This window comes from Globicephala melas, chromosome 2 (assembly GCF_963455315.2).
Source record: "Globicephala melas chromosome 2, mGloMel1.2, whole genome shotgun sequence".
Taxonomy (NCBI): domain Eukaryota; kingdom Metazoa; phylum Chordata; class Mammalia; order Artiodactyla; family Delphinidae; genus Globicephala; species Globicephala melas.
This window is the reverse complement of record NC_083315.2, coordinates 68,755,644-68,779,407: the sequence shown is the minus strand read 5'-3', so window position 1 is coordinate 68,779,407 and position 23,764 is coordinate 68,755,644. Positions and strand designations below refer to the sequence as shown.

General features: G+C 41.8%; 1 protein-coding gene and 1 pseudogene across 1 annotated transcript in view; one reads left to right on the top strand and one right to left on the bottom strand.

The window, feature by feature from the left end:
• The window catches only part of UBAP1L (ubiquitin associated protein 1 like), a 28,471-nt gene extending 4,778 nt beyond the window's left edge, over positions 1-23,693 (bottom strand). Inside the window, exons 1-5 of the mRNA XM_030875270.3 lie at positions 20,843-23,693; positions 15,738-15,809; positions 14,489-14,780; positions 2,685-3,299; positions 286-492 (exon numbers count right to left, since the gene is read on the bottom strand). Of these exons, the coding sequence (XP_030731130.1) occupies positions 286-492; positions 2,685-3,299; positions 14,489-14,608 (942 nt within the window). The 5' untranslated portion in view covers positions 14,609-14,780; positions 15,738-15,809; positions 20,843-23,693. The remainder of the gene's footprint in view (positions 1-285; positions 493-2,684; positions 3,300-14,488; positions 14,781-15,737; positions 15,810-20,842) is intronic.
• Positions 17,466-17,567, top strand: LOC115862949 (U2 spliceosomal RNA; annotated as a pseudogene).
• Positions 23,694-23,764: the final 71 nt, after the last annotated feature.

Here is a 23,764-nt window from a genome sequence, read left to right as displayed (position 1 = left end):
ATTCGTGGCTGCCCAAAGCTCCAGTCTTCTGTATCTGGGGCAGAGACTGGGACAGGAGTAGAATATTGAGACTCCCCAAGTAGGTATGGGGATTCCTGATAAACTCCTATGGAGGTGGTAGCATTAGGGTCTAGAAACTTGCTCACAACCCCCAAAAATTGATTCCAAGCTGAAATTCTGCCTCTAGAGAAAAACATAAAGTATCTTCAAGTTGAAGATAAAAAGAGCGTGGCCACTCACTGGGCTCCAGCTCCTCAGCCCCCCAGTTCTGGGTCCTCCACTCACCTGGCTCAGGCTCTGCCGCCCAGTCTTCTGTAGAGCCATGATAGCCCTGTGCAAGGGATACCCCAGGGCGACCACTGGCCCGATGAGGTCTTGCTCCTCCTGGCTCAGGGCGGACAGCAAATCAGCAGAATCAGGGTGCAATCTGTGGGTGGCGAGAGGCTGGGGCACCTGCCCAGGAGGTGGCAGGCAGGTATGCGGGCTGAGGGACTGAAACACAGACAAGTGGATGTGTCAGTTACCATGGAGGTGACAGCTGGCTAGGCAGGACATTTTTAAAGATGCCTTTATGTACCACCCTCTCTACAGAGTGTAGGGGCTAATATTGTGAGGAGCTTGGAGTCCTGCAGACCTGGATTCAAATCCCAGCTCTCCACTGTTTACTCAGTTTACTCATGTGTAAAGTGGATGCAATTATACCAGATCCCTCACAGGGTTATTACAAGGCTTAAATAAGACAAGGTGAGAAAACTGATTAGCAAAGGGCCTGGCATACAGAAACTGCCAGTAGATGATAATACTTACTGCTTAAAACAACCCTGAAAGAGAAATATGATAGGCTCATTCTACTTTACAGATATTGAAGTCAAGGTTCAGACAACTTAATGACCTGGTAAGCAACACACTTTTGGGACCTGAACCCTACTCAGAATCAAATCCAGGGTTCTTTACCCCAAACCTTAGTAAGGGGGAAGCAGGGGTGATCTTCCCAGCCAGATCTTCCTTCTTGAGTTTGGCTGGCTGGGGCTTGGCTGGGCATGGAGTAGGGTAGGAACTGGGTACAGCTGTGGTGTTGGGGAAACCCACACAGACCCTGGACTAAGGAGGGTGGCTTGAAGGCATTTCAATTGGTTTGGCTGGCATCACCCCTAACCCGTCCCCCATGAAGAAGCATCCATCTGCTAACCCCGAACATACCGCCCTGTCCCCTCCTCCCTAAGAAAAGCCTAGCTGCTGCCCTGACTTCAGGAGCAGAGTGCATGTGACATGTGAATTCCCCACCCATCCTCATCTTCTCAGGGGTTTCCCTGCCATGACCTCATCCTAGGATCCGCTCTTTACCCCAGGTGAAAAACATGCAAATCTTAGGATTTGAGTCTACTCTTGTGACCTTGAAAAAGATTCTTACCTGCTCTCTGCCTCAGTTTCCTCCCCTTCAGAACATCTGCCCCATCCTCCCCCCAACCCCGCTGTAGGATTGTTGCTAGAGTTAAATTTAATTGGGACCAGGGAAGAGCCATCCTGGCATCGGCAGCTAGTCCGTGATGTGGGCGTGGCCTGTGCAGTTTACACAGTCTCTTCTCTGTTCGCTCTAAATAACTGTGTGAGGGGTTGCTGCCCACTTTACAGGTAGAGAAGAGATGGCTCAGAGCAGTTCAGTGACTTGCCTAAGCTCACACAGCAGTGAGTGGGAAATGCCAGACCTTGAATCTGTCTTTTGGATTTAATTTCACCTTGGCCTTATTCTGTTGCATCTCCTGGCCTGACTGTGGAACTGCTGGGGGGAAGAAAGCTGTGCCTAACTGCCACCTCCTGCTACTAATGCTGACCTAACCCATCTGTTCCAGATCCAGGTTTTGTGGAGTTTGATACTTACACAGTCTGGACCAGTTAAAGAAAAAAGACACAGTTACGGATATAAAACTATGTACAAGGCCTTGGAAGGAGCTAGTGAGGGGCCTGAGGCTTAAGCTTCATTGGCTTCACCATATGTTCATATCTGCTCCCAGTTCTTCTTGGTACACATCCTCTGTCCTGAAGCCTTCCCATCCTGCAGCAACCCTCACCTCTCTCTCAATACCTGATTCCTCCCACTGTACAGTGTGCTGCCTTGTCTCACACTTCCTTGTCCAACTCTCCTTGTCCTGTGCGTTTGACCTGGTCTCTTCCAACCCAGTCTCTTGAAGGAAGAAACTGTACAGTGAATATTCCTTGATTGAGCCTTCCCCTCACTCATCCTACAGCAAGCCTTGCTGGGTGGGAAGCCCTAGATCTGAGCCACATTCACTGATTCAACAGACATTCACTGAGCACCCCCTATGGGCCAAGTGTGCTGCTGGGTGCTGTGGAAACAAACATAAATGCGATCCAGTTGCTGCCCTAGAAGAATCATATTCCATTGGAAGAGACAGACAGATATTGGGTAATTACAATTATTGTGACATGCACCCTAATAGAAGCAAAGAAGGCACAGTGAGAAACAGGGATTAGGGACCTATGAGCAGGGAATATTCTAGGCAAAGGGCCACAGGAAGGACTGCATGGTATAGGGTCAGGTGAGAGCAGGTAGGGAGGAGGCGCACGGAGAGGAGGGGACCGAGGCTTCGAACCAGGCCGGAGACCCAGACTGCGGGGGCCTCACTGCTGAGATGTGGCCTCGGCCAAGGGGGCATTTTCCTTACCACAACCACGGGCCTGTGGCTCCGCAGCGGGGGCACGTCGCCAGCCGTGGAGGGCCGCGGGGGCAGCGCAGGGGTGCTGGGGAGCGATGACTCGGGGCCCGGGGGTGGCACTGGGGCGCTGGGGAGCGGGAGTGCCGGGCCCAGGGGTGACGTGGTGCCAGGGCAGAGGCTCAGAGCTCGGTGGCGGATGCGGTGCAGGAGACTGCGGGGGCGGGCGGCCAGCCTGCACTCAGAGAGCCGCCGCCGCGCCCCGGCCAGCTCCGACCTCACGCCGCGCAGCACTTCCAGCGAGCACCGGTGTTGGCTCAGGCTGGGGCTCGCCGAGGAGCTGGGCTGGGGGCTGCAGGGATCCGGCTCTTCCTCCATGGCAGAGAAGGCTTCTTCCTCATCCTGGTTCTTCTCCTCCACCTCTTCCTCCTCAGGTTGCTCCTGCGGTCTAGCCTCAGGACCTTCCGCTGCGGCAGGTATGGGCTCCAGCCCTTGCTCAGGGCTGACCAGCAAGAGCCAGGCGGGAGGGGCTGAAGCTGACCCCGGGGCATCGCACTGGACCTGGCAGGGTCCCCGGACTACAGCCTCCACCCAGAAGAGTGCCCTCCTCTCCAGGCTGAAGTCATACTGCAGAAAGAAGGCCGAATGAGGCTCCGTCAGGCAAACCAGGGCCGGGGGCGCACCCCTACCTTCTGGCCTCTGGGGAACCTATTCAGGCATAGATTCACCAGGCCTGGACAGTTTCTGATTCTAAGCCCCAGGCATTCATCGCAGCCCACCCTCACCCTTAGTTTTAGCTAGCACTGGGGTGGATGGATATCAATAACAATTTAACGGCAAACTGTGCAGGAAGGACAAAGTGAGGAATAGGTTAATAGACTGAAACAGTGAAAACAAATATCTAAGTCCCTTTGCCATTCAGTATATAATTGAACAACAGGGGCTTAAAAAAATTCTCCAACAAAACTTGTTCTTAGCAAAGAAGCTTTCACTTGAGCCCAGAATCATTTGTCACTGAGCAGTTGGCTTTGGAGGCCGGCCCAGGCCTGCCAACCTCTCTGTGGAGTGGTACTTGCCCCCATCCCATTCGCTGCCATCCAAGGTTACTTTGGGGCCCAGGAAATGTAAAAATTGCCAATTTTTGTTGAACTCTACTTACTAGGTCCTAATGTTATTCCTATTTCCAGATTACCAAAATGAGGCTCAGAAAATTTGATTTGCTGGTGGTCAGATTAGTGGTGAGTGGTTGAGCTGGGATTCCTCTGTCCATCTGACTGTAGTGCTTTCTCCACTACAGATCAAGCCAACTAAAAAATAAATCTGGAGCCCACATAAATAACCTAAATTGAGAGTTTGTAAATGAGGCAAAAATAAAATATTCCCGGTACCTACCATTAAAATTTAGAACTGGAAATATAAAACTCCATTAAAAAATATAAATATTCTCAAAAGGCAATTTCAGTGCTCAATGATGGCCAGTTAAGGCTGGGGGAAGTGGTGTGTGTGGGGAAAATGGGAGGCAGAAAGGCAGACAGGCACTGCCCCCTCCCACCCCTGAATGACCCTATGTTGGAGAGAGGAACATAACTTAGCTGTTCTAAGTGTGGCTCCCTGAGTGTACCTTATTTCTCTCTGTATTCTCAGGGCCCAAGGCAGTTCTGGCCCCAAGGGCATATTTGTAATTGTGTGCAGAATAAATGGACAGAGAAAGAGATTGGAGCAAAATAAGTGGGTTGTGAAGGACAGAGGAGTGAAAAAGACAACTTCAGAACTGATGAGGCAGTCATGGAGAGAAAGAGACTGAGAGATAATGAGACAGTAAACAGGACTTAAGGAATAAAAGGATACAAAGACCCAGGCTGAACAACCAGTAAGACAGGAATACAGCCCCATCCACCAAATAAAAAAAAAAAAAGAAAGAAAGAAACGACAAAAAAATATGTTATGACAAAGGAGCAAGGTAAAAACCTACAAGACCAAATAAATGAAGATGAAATTCACAACCTACCTGAAAAATAATTCAGAGTAATGATAGTAAAGATGATCTAAAATCTCGGAAACAGAATGGAGAAAATACAAGGAATGTTTAACAAGGATCTAGAAGAACTAAAGAGCAAACAAATAGTGATGAACAACACAATAACTGAAATTAAAAATACTCTAGAAGGAATCAATAGCAGAATAACTGAGGCAGAAGAATGGATAAGTGAGCTGGAAGACAGAATGGTGGAAATAACTGTTGTGGAGCAGAATAAAGAAATAAGAATGAAAAGAATTGAGGACAGCCTCAGAGACCTCTGGGACAACATTAAATGCACTAATATTCAAATTATAGAGGTCCCAGAAGAAAAGAAAAAGAAAGGGTCTGAGAAAATATTTGAGGAGATTATAGTTGAAAACTTCCCTAACATGGGAAAGGAAATAGTCAATCAAGTCCAGGAAGTACAGAGAGTCCCATACAGGATAAATCCAAGGAGAAACACTCAGAGACACATATTAATCAAACTATCAAAAAATAAGTACAAAGAAAAAATATAAAAGCAACAAATAACATACAAGGGAATCCCCATAAGGTTAACAGCTGATCTTTCAGCAGAAACTCTGCAAGCCAGAAGGGAGGGGCAGGACATATTTAAAGTGATGAAAGGGGAAAACCTACAACCAAGATTACTCTACCCAGCAAGGATCTCATTCAGATTTTTTTTTTTTTTAAAGAAAGGTGGCTAATGACTCTTTTTTTTTTAAATTATTTTATTTTTTTATTTTTGGCTGTGTTGTGTCCTCATTGCTGCACACAGGCTTCCTCTAGTTGCAGCGAGTAGGGTCTGCTCTTCATTGTGGTGCACAGGCTTCTCATTGCAGTGGCTTCTCTTGTTGCGGAGCATGGGCTGTACGCATGTGGGCTTCAGCAGTTGTGGCACGCGGGCTTTAGAGCACAGGCTCAATAGTTGTGGCGCATGGGCTTAGTTGCTCCGCAGCATGTGGGATCTTCCTGGAGCAGGGCTTGAACCCGTGTCCCCTGCATTGGCAGGCAGGTTCTTATGCACTGCACCACCAGGGAAGCCCTCTCATTCAGATTTGACAGAGAAATCACGAGCAAAAGCTATGAGAATTCAGCACCACCAAACTAGCTTTACAACAAATGCTAAAGGAACTTCTCTAAGTGGGAAATACAAGAGAAGAAAAAGACCCACAAAGACAAACCCAAATCAATTAAGAAAATGGTAATAGGAACATATATATCGATAATCACATTGAATGTAAATGGATTAAATGCTCCAACCAAAAGACACAGACTGGCTGAATGGATACAAAAACAAGACCCTTATATATGCTGTCTACAAGAAACCCACTTCAGACCTAGGGACACATACAGACTGAAAGTGAGGGGATGGAAAAAGATATTCCATGCAAATGGAAATCAAAAGAAAGCTGGAATACCAATTATCATATCAGATAAAATAGACTTTAAAATAAAGACTGTTGGGGACTTCCCTGGTGGCGCACTGGTTAAGGTTCCGCCTGCCAATGCAGGAGACATGGGTTCAAGCCCTGCTCCAGGAAGATCCCACATGCCGCAGAGCAACTAAGCCTGTGCACCACAGCTATGGAGCCTGCGCTCTAGAGCCCGTGAGCCACAACTACTGAGCCTGCATGCCACAACTACTGAAGCCTGAACGCCTAGAGCCCATGCTCCGCAACAAGAGAAGCCACCACAATGAGAAGCCTGCGCACCGCAATGAACAGTAGCCCCCGCTCGCCACAACTAGAGAAAGAACATGCACAGCAGTGAAGACCCAATGCAGCCAAAAATAAATAAATAAATACATTTATTTTTAAAAAAGAAAAAAAAAATATTCCATGCAAATAGAAATCACAAGAAAGCTGGAATAGCAATACTCATATCAGATAAAATAGACTTTAAAATAAAGACTGTTGGGGGCTTCCCTGGTGGTGCCGTGGTTAAGAATCTGCCTGCCAAGGCACGGGACATGGGGTTGAACCCTGGTCCGGGAAGATCCCACATGCTGTGGAGCAACTAAGCCCGTGCACCACAATGATTGAGCCTGCACTTTAGAGCCTGTGAGTCACAACTACTGAGCCCTCGTGCCACAACTACTGAAGCCTGTGCACCTAGAGACCGTGCTCCACAACAAGAGAAGCCACCATAATGAAGAGTAGCCCCCACTCACTGTAGTTAGAGAAAGCCCATGCACACCAACAAAGACCCAATGTAGCCAAAAACAAATAAATAAAATAAATTTTAAAAATTTATAAAAATAAATAAAAGTTTTTAAAAAATAAAAATATAAAGACTGTTACAAGAGATAAGGAAGACACTACATAATGATCAAGGAACCAATCCAAGAAGAAAACATAACAATTATAAATATTTATACATCCAACATAAGAGCACCTCCGTACATAAGGCAAATGCTAACAGCCATAAAAGGAGAAACTGACAGTAACACAATAATAGTGGGGGACTTTTAACACCTCACTTACAATAGACAGATCATCCAGACAGAAAATAAATAAGGAAACACAAGCTTTAAATGACACAGTAGATCAGATAAACTTAATTGATATTTTGAGGACATTCCACCCAAAAGTGGAAGAATACACTTTCTTCTCAAGTGCACACGGAACATTCTCCAGAATAGATGACATCTTGGGTCACAAATCAAGCCTTGGAAAATTTAAGAAAATTGAAATTGTATCAAGCATCTTTTCTGACAACAACACCATGAGATTAGAAATCAATTACAGGAAAAAAAAAACAGTAAAAAACACAAATACATGCAGGCTAAACAGTGTGCTGCTAAATAACCAAGAGATCACGAAAGAAATCAAAGAAGAAATAAAAATATACCTAGAAACAAATGACAATGAAAACATGATGATCCAAAACCTATGGGATGCAGTTCTAAGAGGGAAGCAGTTCTAAGAGGGAAGGTCCCAGCAATTCAAGCTCACCTCAAGAAACAAGAAAAATCTCAAATAAATATTCTAACCTTACACCTAAAGCAACTAGAAAAAGAAGAACAAAGAAAACCCAAAGTTAGTAGAAGGAAAGAAATCATAAAGATCAGAGCAGAGATAAATGAAATAGAAACGAAGAAAACAATAGCTAAGATCAATAAAACTAAAAGTTGGTTCTTTGAGAAGATAAACAAAACTGATAAACCTTTAGCCAGACTCATCAAGAAGAAGAGGGAGAAGACTCAAATCAATAAAATTAGAAATGAAAAAGGAGAAATTACAACTGAAACACAGAAATACAAAAGATCCTAAGAGACTACGACAAGCAACTCTATGCCAATAAAATGGACAACCTGGAAGAAATGGACAAACCCTCGGAAAAGTACAACCTTCCAAGATTGAACCAGGAAGAATTAGAAAATATAAACAGACCAATCACAGGTAATCAAATTGAAACTATAATTAAAAATCTTCCAACAAACAAAAGTCCAGGACTAGATGGCTCCACAGGCGAATTCTATCAAACATTTAGAGAAAAGTTTAGAGAAAGTTAACACCTATCCTCAAACTCTTCCAAAAAATTGTGGAGGGAGGAACAGTCCCAAACTCATTCTACGAGGCCACCATCACCCTGATACCAAAACCAGACAAAGATATCACAAAAGAAGAAAATTATAGACAAATATCACTGATGAACATAGATGCAAAAATCCTCAACAAAATACTAGCAAACAGAATCCAACAACACATTAAAAGGATCATACACCGTGATCAAGTGGGATTTATCCCAGGGATGCAAGGATTCTTCAATATATGCAAATCAATCAATGTGATACACCATATTAACAAATTGAAGAATAAAAACCATATGATCATCTCAATAGATGCAGAAAAAGCTTTTGCCAAAATTCAACACCCATTTATGATAAAAATTCTCCAGAAAGTGGGCATAGAGGGAACCTACCTCAACATAATAAAGGCCATGTACGACAAACCCACACCAAACATCATTCTCAATGGTGAAAAACTGAAAGTATTTCCTCTAAGATCAGAAACAAGACAAGGATGTCCACTCTCGCCACTATTATTCAACATAGTATTGGAAGTCCTAGCCACAGCAATCAGAGAAGAAAAAGAAATAAAAGGAATAAAAATTGAAAAGAAGAAGTAAAACTGTCAGTTTTTGCCGATGACATGATACTATACATAGAAAATCCTAAAGATGCCACCAAAAAACTACTAGAACTAATCAATGAATTTGGTAAGGTTGCAGGATACAAAATTAATGCACAGAAATCTCTGGCATTCCTATACACTAACAATGAAAGAGAAATTAAGGAAACACTCCCATTTACCATTGCAACAAAAAGAATAAAATACCTAGGAATAAACCTACCTAAGGAGGCAAAAGACCTGTACTCAGAAAACTATAAAACACTGATAAAAGAAATCAAAGGTAACATAAACAAATGGAGAGACATACCATACTCCTGGATTGGAAGAAGCAGTATTGTGAAGATGACTATACTACCCAAAGCAATCTACAGGTTCAATGCAATCCCTATCAAATTACCAATGGCATTTTTCACAGAACAAGAAATTTTACAATTAGTATGGAAACACAAAAGACCCCGAATAGCCAAAGCAATCGTAAGAAAGAAAAATGGAGCTGGAAGAATCAGGCTCCCTGACTTCACACTATACTACAAAGCTATAGTAATCAAGACAGTATGGTACTGGCACAAAAACAGAAAGATAGATCAATGGAACAGGATAGAAAGCTCAGAGATAACCCATGCACATATGGTCACCTTATCTTTGATAAAGGAGGCAAGAATATACAATGGAGAAAAGACAGCCTCTTCAATAAGTGGTGCTGGGAAAACTGGACAGCTACATGTAAAAGAATGAAATTAGAACACTCCCTAACACCATACACAAATATAAACTCAAAATGGATTAAAGACCTAAATGTAAGGCCAGACACTATCAAATTCTTAGAGGAAAACATAGGCAGAACATTCTATGACATAAATCACAGCAAGATCCTTTTTGACCCACCTCCCAGAGACATGGAAATAAAAACAAAAATAAACAAATGGGACCTAATGAAACTTAAAAGCTGTTGCACAGCAAAGGAAACCATAAACAAGATGAAAAGACAACCCTCAGGATGGGAGAAAATATTTGCAAATGAAGCAACTGAAAAAGGATTAATCTCTAAAATATACAAATAGCTCATGCAGCTCAATATTGAAAAAACAAACAAGCCAATCCAAAAATGGGTGGAAGACCTAAATAGGCATTTCTCCAAAGACATACAGATGGCCAACAAATACATGAAAAGATGCTCAACATCACTAATCATTAGAGAAATGCAAATCAAAACCACAACCTCACACCAGGCAGAATGGCCATCATCAAAAAATCTACAAACAATAAATGCTGGAGAGGTGTGGAGAAAAGGGAACCCTCCTGCACTGTTGGTGGGAATGTAAACTGATACAGCCACTATGGAGAACAGTATGGCGGTTCCTTAAGAAAACTAAAAATATAACTACCATATGACCCAGCAATCCCACTACTGGGCATCTACCCTGAGAAAACTATAATTCAAAAAGAGTCATGTACCACGATGTTCATTGCAGCACTATTTACAATAGCCAGGACATTGAAGCAACCTAAATGTCCATCTACAGATGAATGGATAAAGAAGATGTGGCACATATATGCACTGGAATATTACTCTGCCATAAAAAGGAACGAAATTGAGTTATTTGTAGTGAGGTGGATGGACCTAGAATCTGTCATACAGAGTGAAGTAAGTCAGAAAGAGAAAAACAAATACCGTATACTAACGCGTATATATGGAATTTTAAAAAGCGGTACTGATGAACCTAGTGGCAGGACAGGAATAAAGACGCAGATGTATAGAACGGACTTGAGGGCATAGGGGGAGAAGGGGAAGCTGGGATGAAGTGAGAGAGTGGCATGGACATATATACACTGCCAAATGTAAAATGTATGGCTAGTGGGAAGCTGCTCCATAGCACAAGGAGATCAACTTGATGCTTTGTGACGACCTAGAGGGGTGGGATAGGGAGGGTGGGAGGGAGACTCAAGAGGGAGGGGATATGGGGATATATGTATACATATAGCTGATTCACTTTGTTGTACAGCAGAAACTAACACAACATTGTAAAGCATTTATAGTCCAATAAAGATGTGAAAAAAAAATAGCAGCACTTGTGATTTGTGGAAGCTACGCAAGATGATTCTAAATTTCAATATGAAAAACAAACCAATAAGAATAGCCAGAAAAACTTTGGGGACAAAAAGAGAAATAAGGGGGACTGGCCCTACCAGCTGTTAATATATATTATAAAACCTCAATAATTAAAGCTAAGGCACTGGCACAGATAGACTAAAGGTACAGAACAGAAAGTCCAGAAATAGAAATTAATATCTATGGGACTTAGTAAATAATAAGGTGGCATCTCAAGCAATGGGAAGAAGATGGTGTTAGTCAAAAATGGTGTTAGTCAGCTGAAAGGAAATAAAGTTGGATCCATCCTCACATCATACACGAGGGTGAATTCCAAAAGGATCGAAGATTCAATTTTATGAAATGAAACCATAAAAGTACTAGGAGAAAACAGGAGAGAAATCCTTTATAACCTCAAGTGGGAAAACATTTCTCTGAATTGAAATTGAGAAGCCATGAAAGTACACACACGCACATGTGAAAATCTGCATGGCAAATATACCCCATAAGCAAGGTCAAAGGCAAATGACAACTGGAAGGAAAACAGCTCTGATAACACAGACTAATATAGGAGTGCCTAGAAATAGATAAGAAAAAGACCAACAGCCCAACAGGGAAATGGACAAAAGATATGGACAGTCCACAGAAAAGGGAATACAGATGGCTCTTAAACACATGAAAAGCTGCTCAACCTCACTAAGGATAAGAGAAAGGCAAAATAAAACTACACTGAGATACCATTTGCCTATCCCTGGGCAAAGATCCAAAATCTTATGACTATCTGTTGGGGAGTGGAGCTGAGGTATAGGCCCCTTGTAGAGCGCTGGTTGGATGTAAGTCAATATAACCCTTATGGAGAGCAATATGGCAACACACTTCAATTCAAAAGGACATCTGCATAGTCTTTCCCTGCAGCATTGTTTGTAATGGCCAAAGACTGGGAAGAACCTAAGTGTCCATCAAGAGGGGATTCATTCAATAAAGTACGATGTATTCATTTAACGCAATACAGTGAAAAACAAAGTGAAGAAGCTTTCTATGTATTGATATGGAAGGTGTTAAAATATATTAGGTGAAAAAAATCAAGACAAACAGTGTATATAAAGTGCTACCCTTGGTGTAAAAAAGGAGGAAATAGCTGTATTTGCTTTTATATACACACATAAGAATCTCCAGAAGAATACATTTTAAAAAACGAGTAACAGAGGTCACCAGTGAGGTGGGGACAGGACAGAAGGGAAGGTGTCAGTGGAAGGCTTTTCACTCTTTCAGGGTAGGCAAACTGTCTGGGAGCCAAACCGACCTCCAACTTTGTTTTTATAAATAAAGTGTTATTGGAACACAGCCATACCCATACTACTTTCTGTAATGTCTATGGCCCTTTCTCCCTACAACAGCAGAGTTAAGTAATTGCCAGTTTTTACTATCTGGTTCTTTACAGAAAATGTTTGTTGACCCTTGTGCTATACCTATATATACATCTATATACATGTATATATATGTATTTCATTTCAAACTGTATGAATATATTTTCTTTCTAAAAATTTTAATTGACAAAAGGGAAATTAACTCTGATTAAAGGGATGATGAAACTATGATGAAACAACAAAACACAGACTTGTTGAGGCTCCTTGGGAAGGCAGTAGGGTACAGGGAGTGGACATGGGCTTTGGGGTCTGATCACGTTGGAGTCCTGGCTGTGTCACTTACAAGCCACATGACCCTGTTGGTCACCTGGGTGGAAACTTTGGTTTCCTGTGCCATGGGGAAGGAACACCCACCTGCTAAACGGGTCATAAAAATGAGAGAGAAGAGTGAACGTATAAAGAGCACCTAGCATGGGCCTGGTGCATAGCAGGTGCTCAATAAATGGTAGCTATTTTTTTCTTTTTTTCTCTTAGGCCACTACAGGTTCATCTGATAATCTAACTACTAGCTATAACATTGTTGCTATGGGAAAATGTGTTTCAAGTTCCAAACACTGGGAATACAGCCCAGTACATTTGGAAGACTGACCAGGAGAGGCTGTAAATCATACTTGGAGTCTCTATTTGATTATTTGCCACAGCAGTAAAAGAAATGGAGGCTCAGGAAGGGAAACAGGCACAAGGGAGTACAGATGCCCACCCTGAGAACAGGAGGCGGAGCCAGGGCCAGCACATGGGCTAGGACACTAGACATAGACTTGGCAGAAGGGTACACATTTCTGCTTCGAGGAGAAATAACCTTCAGAATAGCCTCTTCCCAGCTTGCCTTGAGCCCAGCAGAGAGGGAAAAGTTGTGATAGTCTACCTCCCCTGGAGTTTACTAAAGCAAGTTCCTCTTCCCAACAATACAGGCTCTACTGCCAGAGGGCCCACAGCACAGGCTGCCTGGGGAGGGCAAGAACTCCTGCCCCACAGAGCGTGGGCCACTGGACACTGTGCTCTGGGCTTTACAAAGCTTATTTCTGTTCTGGGTCCTAAGGAGCTTAAGTGCAACTCCAGGGTCTGCAGATAAGTCTCCTGCTCCTGTCCCCAGAGGCCACTCATGCCTCTCTACCTGACCCTCCCCAGGCCTCTCCTTCCTGGACTATGCTCTCTGCACCTCACTTCCCACAACCCTTTTTTTTGCCCTCGAACATTATCTGTCTGATGGCTCTCATGTTCCAATCCTTCTCTTAGCTATCAGGAAATGATCTAGAGTCAGGACCTGGGTTTTAGTCCTGCCACTGCCACTATCTTTGGACAAATCATTTCCCTTCTCTGAGCCTCAGGTCCTCATATGCAAAAGTGAATGAGAGCTGAACTAGATCTTCAAACTTTCCTACAAAGTTAGCTCACACAGCGCTGACTGAGGACTGAAGAGCCCGAGGACTCAGTCCCAAGAGATCCAACACCAGCTCCACAGTTCTCTGCAAGCCTTTTCTTTCATTTTTTAAAAATTCATGTGAATTTTGCCTTCTACCCCATGATACATCTGTGTTATAATATAAATGCAATAGGTTTCCTCCTAAATCTTCAAGTAAATTTGACTCACTTGGAAGTTAAATAATCATGTTTATCCTGAGGGTATGTGATACCACCATATATACTGGGTGCATATCCCAGTGTGTGAGCTGTGGGGCAAGGGGTGCCTCAAGGGTGCCCCCAGGGTAGATGTGCTTGGGGTCTGTGGAATAGTAATCCCTTCTGATGTGTCCCATGTAACTGTCTGCATTTTAATGGAGGATTCTGGAGATAGTATGTTAGCCCAACTAAGTGATTCTAATGGTGGAATTTTAGAATTGGCAGCAGGCTGATAGAGAACAGAGGAATTGGAGCATCCTTGCTATGACTCTCAGTTACTCTATATAGGCAACCTTCCAGTTATTCTAAACTTAAAATAAGACCCACTAAATAGCCCCCAACACCAGGACACTAGCCTTCTTCATGAAATATATTTTCCTCTTGGGTTATTTCCGAACTTCCTAGAATATACCAGAACAGGACTGGCTGCCAGTTAAAATCAAGGAACAAGGGACCTAATGAGGCTCAGCATCAGACCCAGAGACCCAGGGATGAGAAGACAGAAAGAGAGATATACTTACCATAGAACCCAGCAGAAGCTCCCTGCAGTCTGGGACACTGAGCTCTGGCCCAGGGAGGGGCTCTGTGCCTATCACAAAGCCCTTGGGCACCTTGAAGGGGACACCATCCAGGGCATTCATTCTGTCAGAGGAAGATGGTGGAGATGGCTGAGCAGGGCTGGGGCAGGCCTCCTGCTGGCAGGGAGAGAGCGAATTCCTGAGGACCAGGCCCAGGTCTCAAATGGCTCACTGCTCTTCTATGTGGTGACTTCGCGGAGCCCCACAGAGCCAGGAAGGGAAAGGCCCGTGCTGCCTAAGGGAGGAAATGAATAAAACAAGAGCATTCAAACCGACAGCAACTGACTATTTCATGTTTAAGTTTTGCTCTCTAGACCACTTCTTCCCAAAACACGGTTTGCAACACTAGTTCTAAAGCATTTCATCAAGTTTGCACCCAAATGGTTAAGAAAGAAATATCAAACTACACAAACTCTTCCAGAAAAGAAGGAATACATCCTAACTTGTTTTGATTTCATCATCACCTTAATACCAAACCTGGGGGCTTCCCTGGTGGCGCCGTGGTTAAGAATCCGCTTGCCAATGCAGGGGACATGGGTTCAAGCCCTGGTCCAGGAAGATCCCACATGCTGTGGAGCAACTAAGCCCACGCACCACAACTACTGAGCCCGCGAGCCACAACTACTGAGCCCGCCCGCCTAGAGCCCGTGCTCCGCAACAAGAGAAGCCACCGCAATGAGAAGCCCGCACGCCACAGGGAAGAGTAGCCCCTGCTCGCCGCAACTAGAGAAAGCCCGTGTGCAGCAATGAAGACCCAATGCAGCCAAAAAATAATTAATTAATTAATTTTTTTAATGTTAAAAAAAAAAACCAAACCTGACAAGAAGATTAGAGGCTGATATTTCATGAAAATAAATGCAAAAATCTTATCAAAAATAATTATGGATAGAAAAATACAATACTGCCAGGTTGAGTTTATTTCAGGAATGAGAGACTGGATTAACATTCCAAAATTAATCAATGGGAATAAAGATAAATATCAATAGAATAAAAATGAAAAAGTGTATAATTAGCTATCTCCATAGATGCAGAAAAAGCACTTGATAAAATCAATATCCACTCATGATTTTAAGAAACAATAAACCATTTTTAGCAACTTAAGAATAGAAGAGAATTTCCTTAACCTAACAAAGAAAATCTCTAAAACATTTAAAGCAAACATCCCACTTAATGGTGAAATATTAAAATATACCCCCAAGATTGGAAATGAGACAAAGATGTCCTCATCATCTCTTCTGTTCAACACTGCACTGGAGGTACTAGCCTGTGCAAAAAGAGAGGGAAAAATAAAACAAAAGTATAAGGATTGGAAAGAAACCAACCCACCATTATTTCTAGATGACATATTTATATGTAGAAAATCCAAAAGAATAGTAAGGTAATTTAGCAAGTCTTTGGATACAAGGTCAATATACAAAAATCTATTGTATTTCTACATAAAAAAAACAAACCACATAAATGTTATCTTTTAAAAATTTCGTTAGAGTTTGGGATTGACATATACACACTGCTATATTTAAAACAGATAACCAACAAGGACCTACTGTTTAGCACAGGGAATGCTGCTCAATATTCTGTAATAGTCTAAATGGGAAAACAATTTGAAAAAGAATAGATACATGTATATGTATAACTGAATCACTTTGCTGTTCACCTAAAACTAACACAACATTGTTAATCAACTATGCTCCAACATAAAATAAAATTTTTTTAAATTTTTTCATTAGAGATTGATACCATTTATATTAGCATTAATTACCTAGGACTCAATCTAACACAAGATTTATAAGACTTCTACACAGAAAACTATAAAACATTAGATTAAATGGAGGAACATACCACGTTCATGGCTTCTAAGACTCAATATTGTAAATATATCAATTCTCCCTGAATTGATTTATAGATCCCACGTATCAAAATTCCACCACATTTTTTGGTGTAAATTGGCAAACTAATTCTAAAATTTAAATAAAATGCAAAGGGCCAAGAAAAGCCAAGACAATCATGAAGAAGAAGCAACACAGTTGCAGATTTATACTATCAGATGTCGAGACTTAGTTTAAAGTGAAAGCAATTAATACAGTGTGGTATTGACATAAGAGCTTACAAAGAGACCAATAGAACAGGAAAAAAAAGTCCAGAAACAGATCCACACATATATGGATCCTTGATTTATGACAAAACTGGCCCTGCAAAGCAGTAGGAAAATGAAGGTCTTTTAAATAAATGGTTCTGGACCAACTGGATATTCACCTAGAAAAAAAAAATCTTGACCTCTACCTCATATCATAAACAAAGGTCAATTTCAGATAGACTGTACATCTAAATGTGAAAGGTAAAAAAAGCTTTAAGATAAAATAGGAGAATATATTTATGGCCTTAGAAAAGGCAAACATTTCATAAAAGGTTACAAAAAAGACTAACCATAAAGGAAATACTGATAAATTGAGTTACATTAAAGTTAAGAACTTCCATTCATCACCATACCATTAAGTGAAAAAGCAAATCACAGAGGGGGAAAAGATATTTGTAGCACACATATCTGACAAAGTACTCATATCCAATATATGCAAAAAACTTCTACAAATCAATAAGAAAAAGATCCCAAAATAGGCAAGAGATTTTAACAGGCACCTCACAAAAGAGAATATCCAAATAGCCAATAAACATGTAAGTTGTTTAACCTCATTAGTCATCAGTGAACTGCAAAATGAAACGATGAGATAACACTACACACACACACACACACACACACACACACACACACACGAAGAGTTAAAATTTTTAAAAGCCTAACAATATCAAGTGTTGATGAGGTTGTGGAATATCTGGGACTCTCATGCACTGTTGGTGAGAAAGTCAATTATTATTAGTCAACAGTATCTACTAAAGCTGAAATCTAAGCATTAAAAATTCGCACATAGCTTCTGAGCCTTTTGGCTAAGATCAAGTGTAGTAGCTGTTAGTTTAATTATATTCACAACAGCCAGGGATTTGCTTTTTTATGTATTTTAGACCACATTAAATATTCTTGCCTTAAAAAACAAAGCAAAACTCATTCACATAATTCAATTTCATGACTGCCTATAATATACACTTAAATCTAGACTCCTGACCACAGTCTGGCATTTTGCAAATAATCAGGGCTTAGCAGGGAGCCCACACCAGGGAGTGGCTCCCTGGCTCAATACAATGTCATCCCTACCAGGATGGTGCAAAGCCCTGCTGTTCGGGGTCACTGGGGTCATCACCACACCCACATGAGAGCATCATGTGAGGAGGTAGAGTCGATAATCTGAGTGCAGAGAGGTCAAATGAGGCCAGATGGGCAAATCCTTTAATTCCCTCATTTCTACTCTCTGCCCTCTTTTGTCAGTGTCTTACTGTATGTAAGACTCAAAAGGCTTCTCCACCCCATGTTGGGAGATAGTTTCCCATCATATTGGCATTGAGTCTTTATGCTACAGGATCAGACAGCTTTCAGTGCGATCAGTAAGTTATCTGCCCCATCAACCTGTTCCTACAGGGGACCTTTGAGTGTAGGGAGTTGTAGGGGATACATGAAAGTTAGGAAGTTTTGGCATTCTCAGATTTATTGTTCACATTTTCAGCTATCATTAGAATTTTTAGCTATGGGGAAGGACCACAGTTGTGCTGAGTCCCAAGTGTGAACTGCCTGTCCAATGAGCAAGTACAGGGCCAGCCTCCTGCTTCCTTCCCTCTGCCCCAGCACCTGCATCCTAACAGATATTCTCTACTCAGCATTATACTTGCTTCTAGAGTAATTTAAGAGTTTGAGGATTCTGGAAACACCTCTTAATAGCAGCAAGGGCTACAGTGCAAGACGTGATCTAGTTAGAACATATTCTAAAATGACGGTCACATCTGCATCTGCTAAATACAAAATAAGAGGTACAGATCATTAAGTGATGATATTCTTCAGAGGGAGGAGAATATTCTAGTCCTTATGGGGGGTTGGGGAAACTTCAGGAAAGATGGGACTTGATCTGGACCCTGGAGGGTGGGAGAACAGCCTGTGAGCAGGGAAAAGGCTGGGTGGAGAGCATAACTCCACGGAGAGAACAGCTTAAGCCAGGGAGCAGAGGCAGGGCAAAGTGAGGGGGAGACAAGCTGCTTGACTCAAGTATATCCTTTGTGCTGAGAAGCTGTCTGCAGTAAGATCGAAGGGGTAGATTGGGGTGGAGCTGGGGAGGGTGCTGAACTTCAGGCTGAGTGCTAATCCCATTCAGTAGGCAGAGAAAGCCCTGAAGGGGTCTGAAGGGATGGGGTGAGGGTGGGACAATGGGGATATTAGGAAAGCCAGTCTATGCATGCTTCAACAAACTGCATAATCCAGGACCTTTCCATCAGCAGTCCATGGGTCTGTGCCCATATGGCCACATCTGAGCCTGGGGCAAGGGGCTGGGTAGGTGGGGATTGTAGTAATTGGTATACATGGAGTCCCCACAATGACACTAGTATTATTTTCTAAAGGCGTCCACTATACTCCCAAAATGACTTCATCCTTGTCCATAGCTTCAATAATCTAATACTCACACATTAAATTCTCCAGTGCTCTTCTAAGATCAAACTCACAACACAACTGCCCTTGAGGCATGTCCTCCAAGATGTCTCAAGGGTGCCTCAGACTCAACATACCCAAAGTGAACTCTGATCTTCCCCTCCCCTAAACTGCTCCTCCTCCTCCAGTATTCCTTGTCTCAAGGAACGTCTAAGGGGCACACAAGCTTGGGACTCACCCCTGATACTTTCTTCTCCTTCACTGCCACCCATCTCAAATCCCTGCCAGGTTTTCTCTCCTAAATCTCTGGAATCTAGCCATTTCATGCTACCTCCACTGCTACCGTGGAAATCCAAGCCCCCGTTATCTCTCACTCAGACAACTGATGTCCATGTATCCTCTCATGCCTTATGATTCTGTTCCACATACTGGGATGAAAATGATCATTTCAAAACAGCAAACTAAGCCATTTCCACTGTTTAAAAGCCTCCAGTGGTTCCCATCTACTCTCAGAGTAAAAGTAAACTCCTGACAAGGGATTCTAAAGCCTTACAGTGTCTGGCCCCTTCTCCTTCACTTGCTTACTCTAGCCATGATGGCCTTCAACTTGCCTTGGTCTCCTGGCCCCCCAGAGGGCCTTTGTGGATGCTGCTCCAGATACTTGCTATGCTCCTCTTTGTCTCTTCCCACTAGTTAATTCTTCAGAGCTCTGCTGAAACAGCATTTCCTCAAAAAAGCTTTCCCTGACACCCAAACTTGAATCAATCCAACTAGTACGTTGGTTTTCAAGACTTTTTTCTACTGTGCCCCACAGAATGAAATATATTTGACTTTGTGACCTAGCATATACATACATAAACTGAATGAATTCTTACCCTTACTATATGATACACAGATATTTTGTATTATTTCACCTAAAAGCATTACAGAACACTGTTTGAGGGAAAAAAAGGGTGGGAGGCCTAATCAATCTAATGGAACCGTAGCTCTCCTTCAAAGCACTTGGCACATTTTTTATGATTGTTGGATTAATATCTATCTCCCTCAAAACCTGCATTAGGGAGTATTTGGTATTTTGCTCACCATTAGAGCCCTTGTACTTATTAGCAAATTATCTGAGCCTCAACAGGCACTTAAAAAAATTTGAACAGTGAAAAATATAAATTTGTGACTAAGTACTTTTTCTTTGTAGTGCTTATCACAATTATAACTGACTTTAATTATCTGTATAATCATTAAGCTTCTCTACTCTACACTAACTGCAGGAGGGCAGGAATCCTGTCTGTTTGCCCCCTTTTTATGTCTCCAACATTTAACATTGTACCTCGAAAATGGTAAATAGAAATCATTTCCCAAGAACACTGTTCAAATCCTGGTAACCACATTCCGGCAAGAATGAGTTAATGAAGTTGGAAAATGCCTACTGCTCTGCATAGTAATCCACTCTAACACCAATTGCCTCAAAGACTTCAATCTTTGCTTCAGAGACTATGAAAAACCCAGTTTATTCCACAAAGCAAATGGAAACAAATTCTTCATGGATAGCCAGGTGTGGCAAGTTGGGATCTACTGTTGCGTGCACTCAAAAGGGAAAAGTTAATTATGTGGGAACAGCTTATTTGTTATAAGCAATTTTTAAAAAAACTTAGCTAGAAATGCTTGGAAATGTAATCTCTAGTTCCTAAATTCTACCACAGCTACTACTTCACAGCATTCACATTCCTTCTATATATATTATTCTTATTTGAATGGAACAAGACATATTTTGTACTTACCTTGTAATTCCCAGGATAGCTTCTCTGTAGACAAAACTTGTAGAAGTGAATTGCTACAACAGATGGTATAATCTCAGCTAAGCTTCTTGATACATCCTTGCACGAAAGTCACGTGGACATAGGAACATGAATGGTTTTAAAGTGATTAAGTTGGGTGGCTGTAGCAAATTCTTTGATGTCATAAACTCAGGCACTCCCGTTGAACACTCTTAGTATTTAACATACAACTAATCTCTTTCATTTTCCAATCTTCCCTGTATTTACCTAATTTCTTAAAAATAAACGCTTTTGTTAGAGTTTCTCACATATCCAGGGTCTCCTGGAAATTTGTCAAGATAAACAAATTTCTTGCATATACGACATGATGAATCAACACATTTCTAGTTAGTCTTTGAAAGAGTTTAATTCTCTATTTTCATTAATTTATGTTCAATACATAGAGAATATAGGTATAGGTCAGGGATAGGAAATGTGCAAGATAAACTTGGAACAGAATACTGGGATTAAGTGGGAACTCAGGAGTGGAGTTAAAAGAGGCTCCCACTGGCCAAAGGTGAGGCAATCAATAAAAAAAGATAAAAACAATGGACTAAAAGACAAATACATTTAGATCTGAGTTCATAATGATACTTAAAAAAAAATTCACTGGTAACTTTTGGAGGATGCTATGGAACTACCTCATTATTTTGAAAACTAGTAAATAAAATCATGTATTTATTTTTTTGCCTTTTCTATACAAATTGTACCCCAGGGTAACCAAATAGTTGATGAGGGGATGTTTCTCCTTTTAGTATATTCCAGCTGATAATTAAAGAAATAAGGGCATAATTAAACGATCACTATTTTGCAAATCCAAATGAGTGTGTCTAGGTCTTGAATGTCAATGGCTGCTAAGATCACAAAATAAGACAACCAATTAGTCCTCCTAAACGGAGTACACACCAGGTCTATGAAATACTCTTGCCAGAAAATCCCGATCTTAATGTCATCAAACCTTTAGATCAGAGTGGTCCAATAGAAACATGTGAACCACATGTGTAACTGTACATGGCAAATCAAACTCAATTTCAGTTCAAACTCAATTTCAAGTCCCCAGTAACCATACATGGCTACCATATTAAACAGTACAGCTCTGTCTAATCATTATATTATAGGAATAGAGGAACATGTAATCACAAGGATGCAGTTAGCAAAATCCAGACTGGGAACTCTTTAGGAAAAAAATGATCTGATTTCTTCAAGTAATAAACTGCAAGGGAGTGAAAGTGCAACAGTACATAGGAAGAAGGAAAGAGAGACCTATGGGTTATCAGAAACTTAAGAGACACATCAACCAACAACAATGCATAGATTGCATCCAGATCTTGATTTGGAACAAAGTGTAAAACACACATTTATGAGATAATTTAAACATTGACTGAATATTTGATGATACTAAGGAGTTATTCATTTCTTTAGGTGCAATAATAGCAGTGGTTAAATTTTTTAAATGTCTTAGAGCTACATAAACACCTATGAAGTAATATGGCATCTGAGATTTGCCTCTAAATAATCCAGTGTGATTGGTAGGGGTACAGATAAAACAAGATTGGTCAAGAGTTGACCATTATTTGAAGCCAGATGATGAAAAAAATTATACCATTCTCTTTACTTTTTAATATTTGAAATTTTCCACAATTAAAAAGACTGTAGGATAAGATTACAATGATACTGTCCATATTCTCAGGAGTACAATTCATTAAAGACACTACTATAAGTCTTTCTTGGGACGTCCCTGGTGGTCCAGTGGGTAAGACTCCAAGCTCCCAGTGCAGGGGGCCCAGGTTCGATCCCTGATCAGGGAACTAGATCCCGCATGCCTGCCACGACTAAGAGTTTGCATGCCGCAACTAAGAAGCCCGCATGCAGCAACTAAAAAGATCCCACGCACCCCAACGAAGATCCTGCATGTTGCAACTAAGACCCCCGGAGCAGTCAAAATAAGTAAATATATATTTTTTAAAAGTCTTTCTTTCTGAACCTATAAAGCAGGGGTCCCCAACACACCCCACATCCCACCCCCCGCCCCCGGGCTGCACAGCAGGAGGTGAGCAGCGAGCGAGTGAGCAAGTGAGCAAAAAGCTTCATCTGCGGCTCCCCATCGCTCGCATTACAGCCTGAACCATCCCCACCCCCACTCCCCTCCCCAACACTGGTCCCTAGAAAAACTTTCTTCCACGAAACCAGTCCCTGGTGCCAAAAAGGTTGGGGACAGCTGCCTTCAAGTACCAGTGGCTGCTGCCACCACCACTACACAGGGCATAAACTAGGAAAAACTTAACAAAAGACCAAACAAATAATAAAAATAATGCTCACTTTATTAAAACTTTGCAGAAGCTGAATGAGAGGGAAGAGGGAATGGTTTTTTCCACCTGAAGTTAAATGCTTTCTTTTCCTTGGGTTCTGCTACCTGAGTTTTCCTGAGTCCCTGCTCCACACTCCCTAACCCCATCAATGCAGGTATCTTAGTGGCAAGGCTGTCTGGACACCAAACATACATTGTACAATTCATCCTTTATTTCTACTCTTCCTGCATCTCATCAGAAAATGGTGGAGATTTATAACAAAAGGGCACACAGGCCTACGGGGTTATGTGAGGCTAATCACATCAGATTCTGAGGTTTATGAGCTTAGAAACACTTTAGAGGAGTGCTGGCCCTCATACCCTGTTAACTCTGTAATGCATAACATATAAACAGTGCAAACGAAACAACAAAAAAGGGACAAATGTGTCAGCATCTTGTATCCAAGAGCTTCCAAGTACATGAAATCACTTCCAAAGTTGAGACGTCCTTTCCTGCTTATCCAGAGTTGGATACCGCCTAAAAAGTTTGGTGCTTGAGATTCACCTTCCGGTAACAAATGCCTAGTTAATAAATTTGA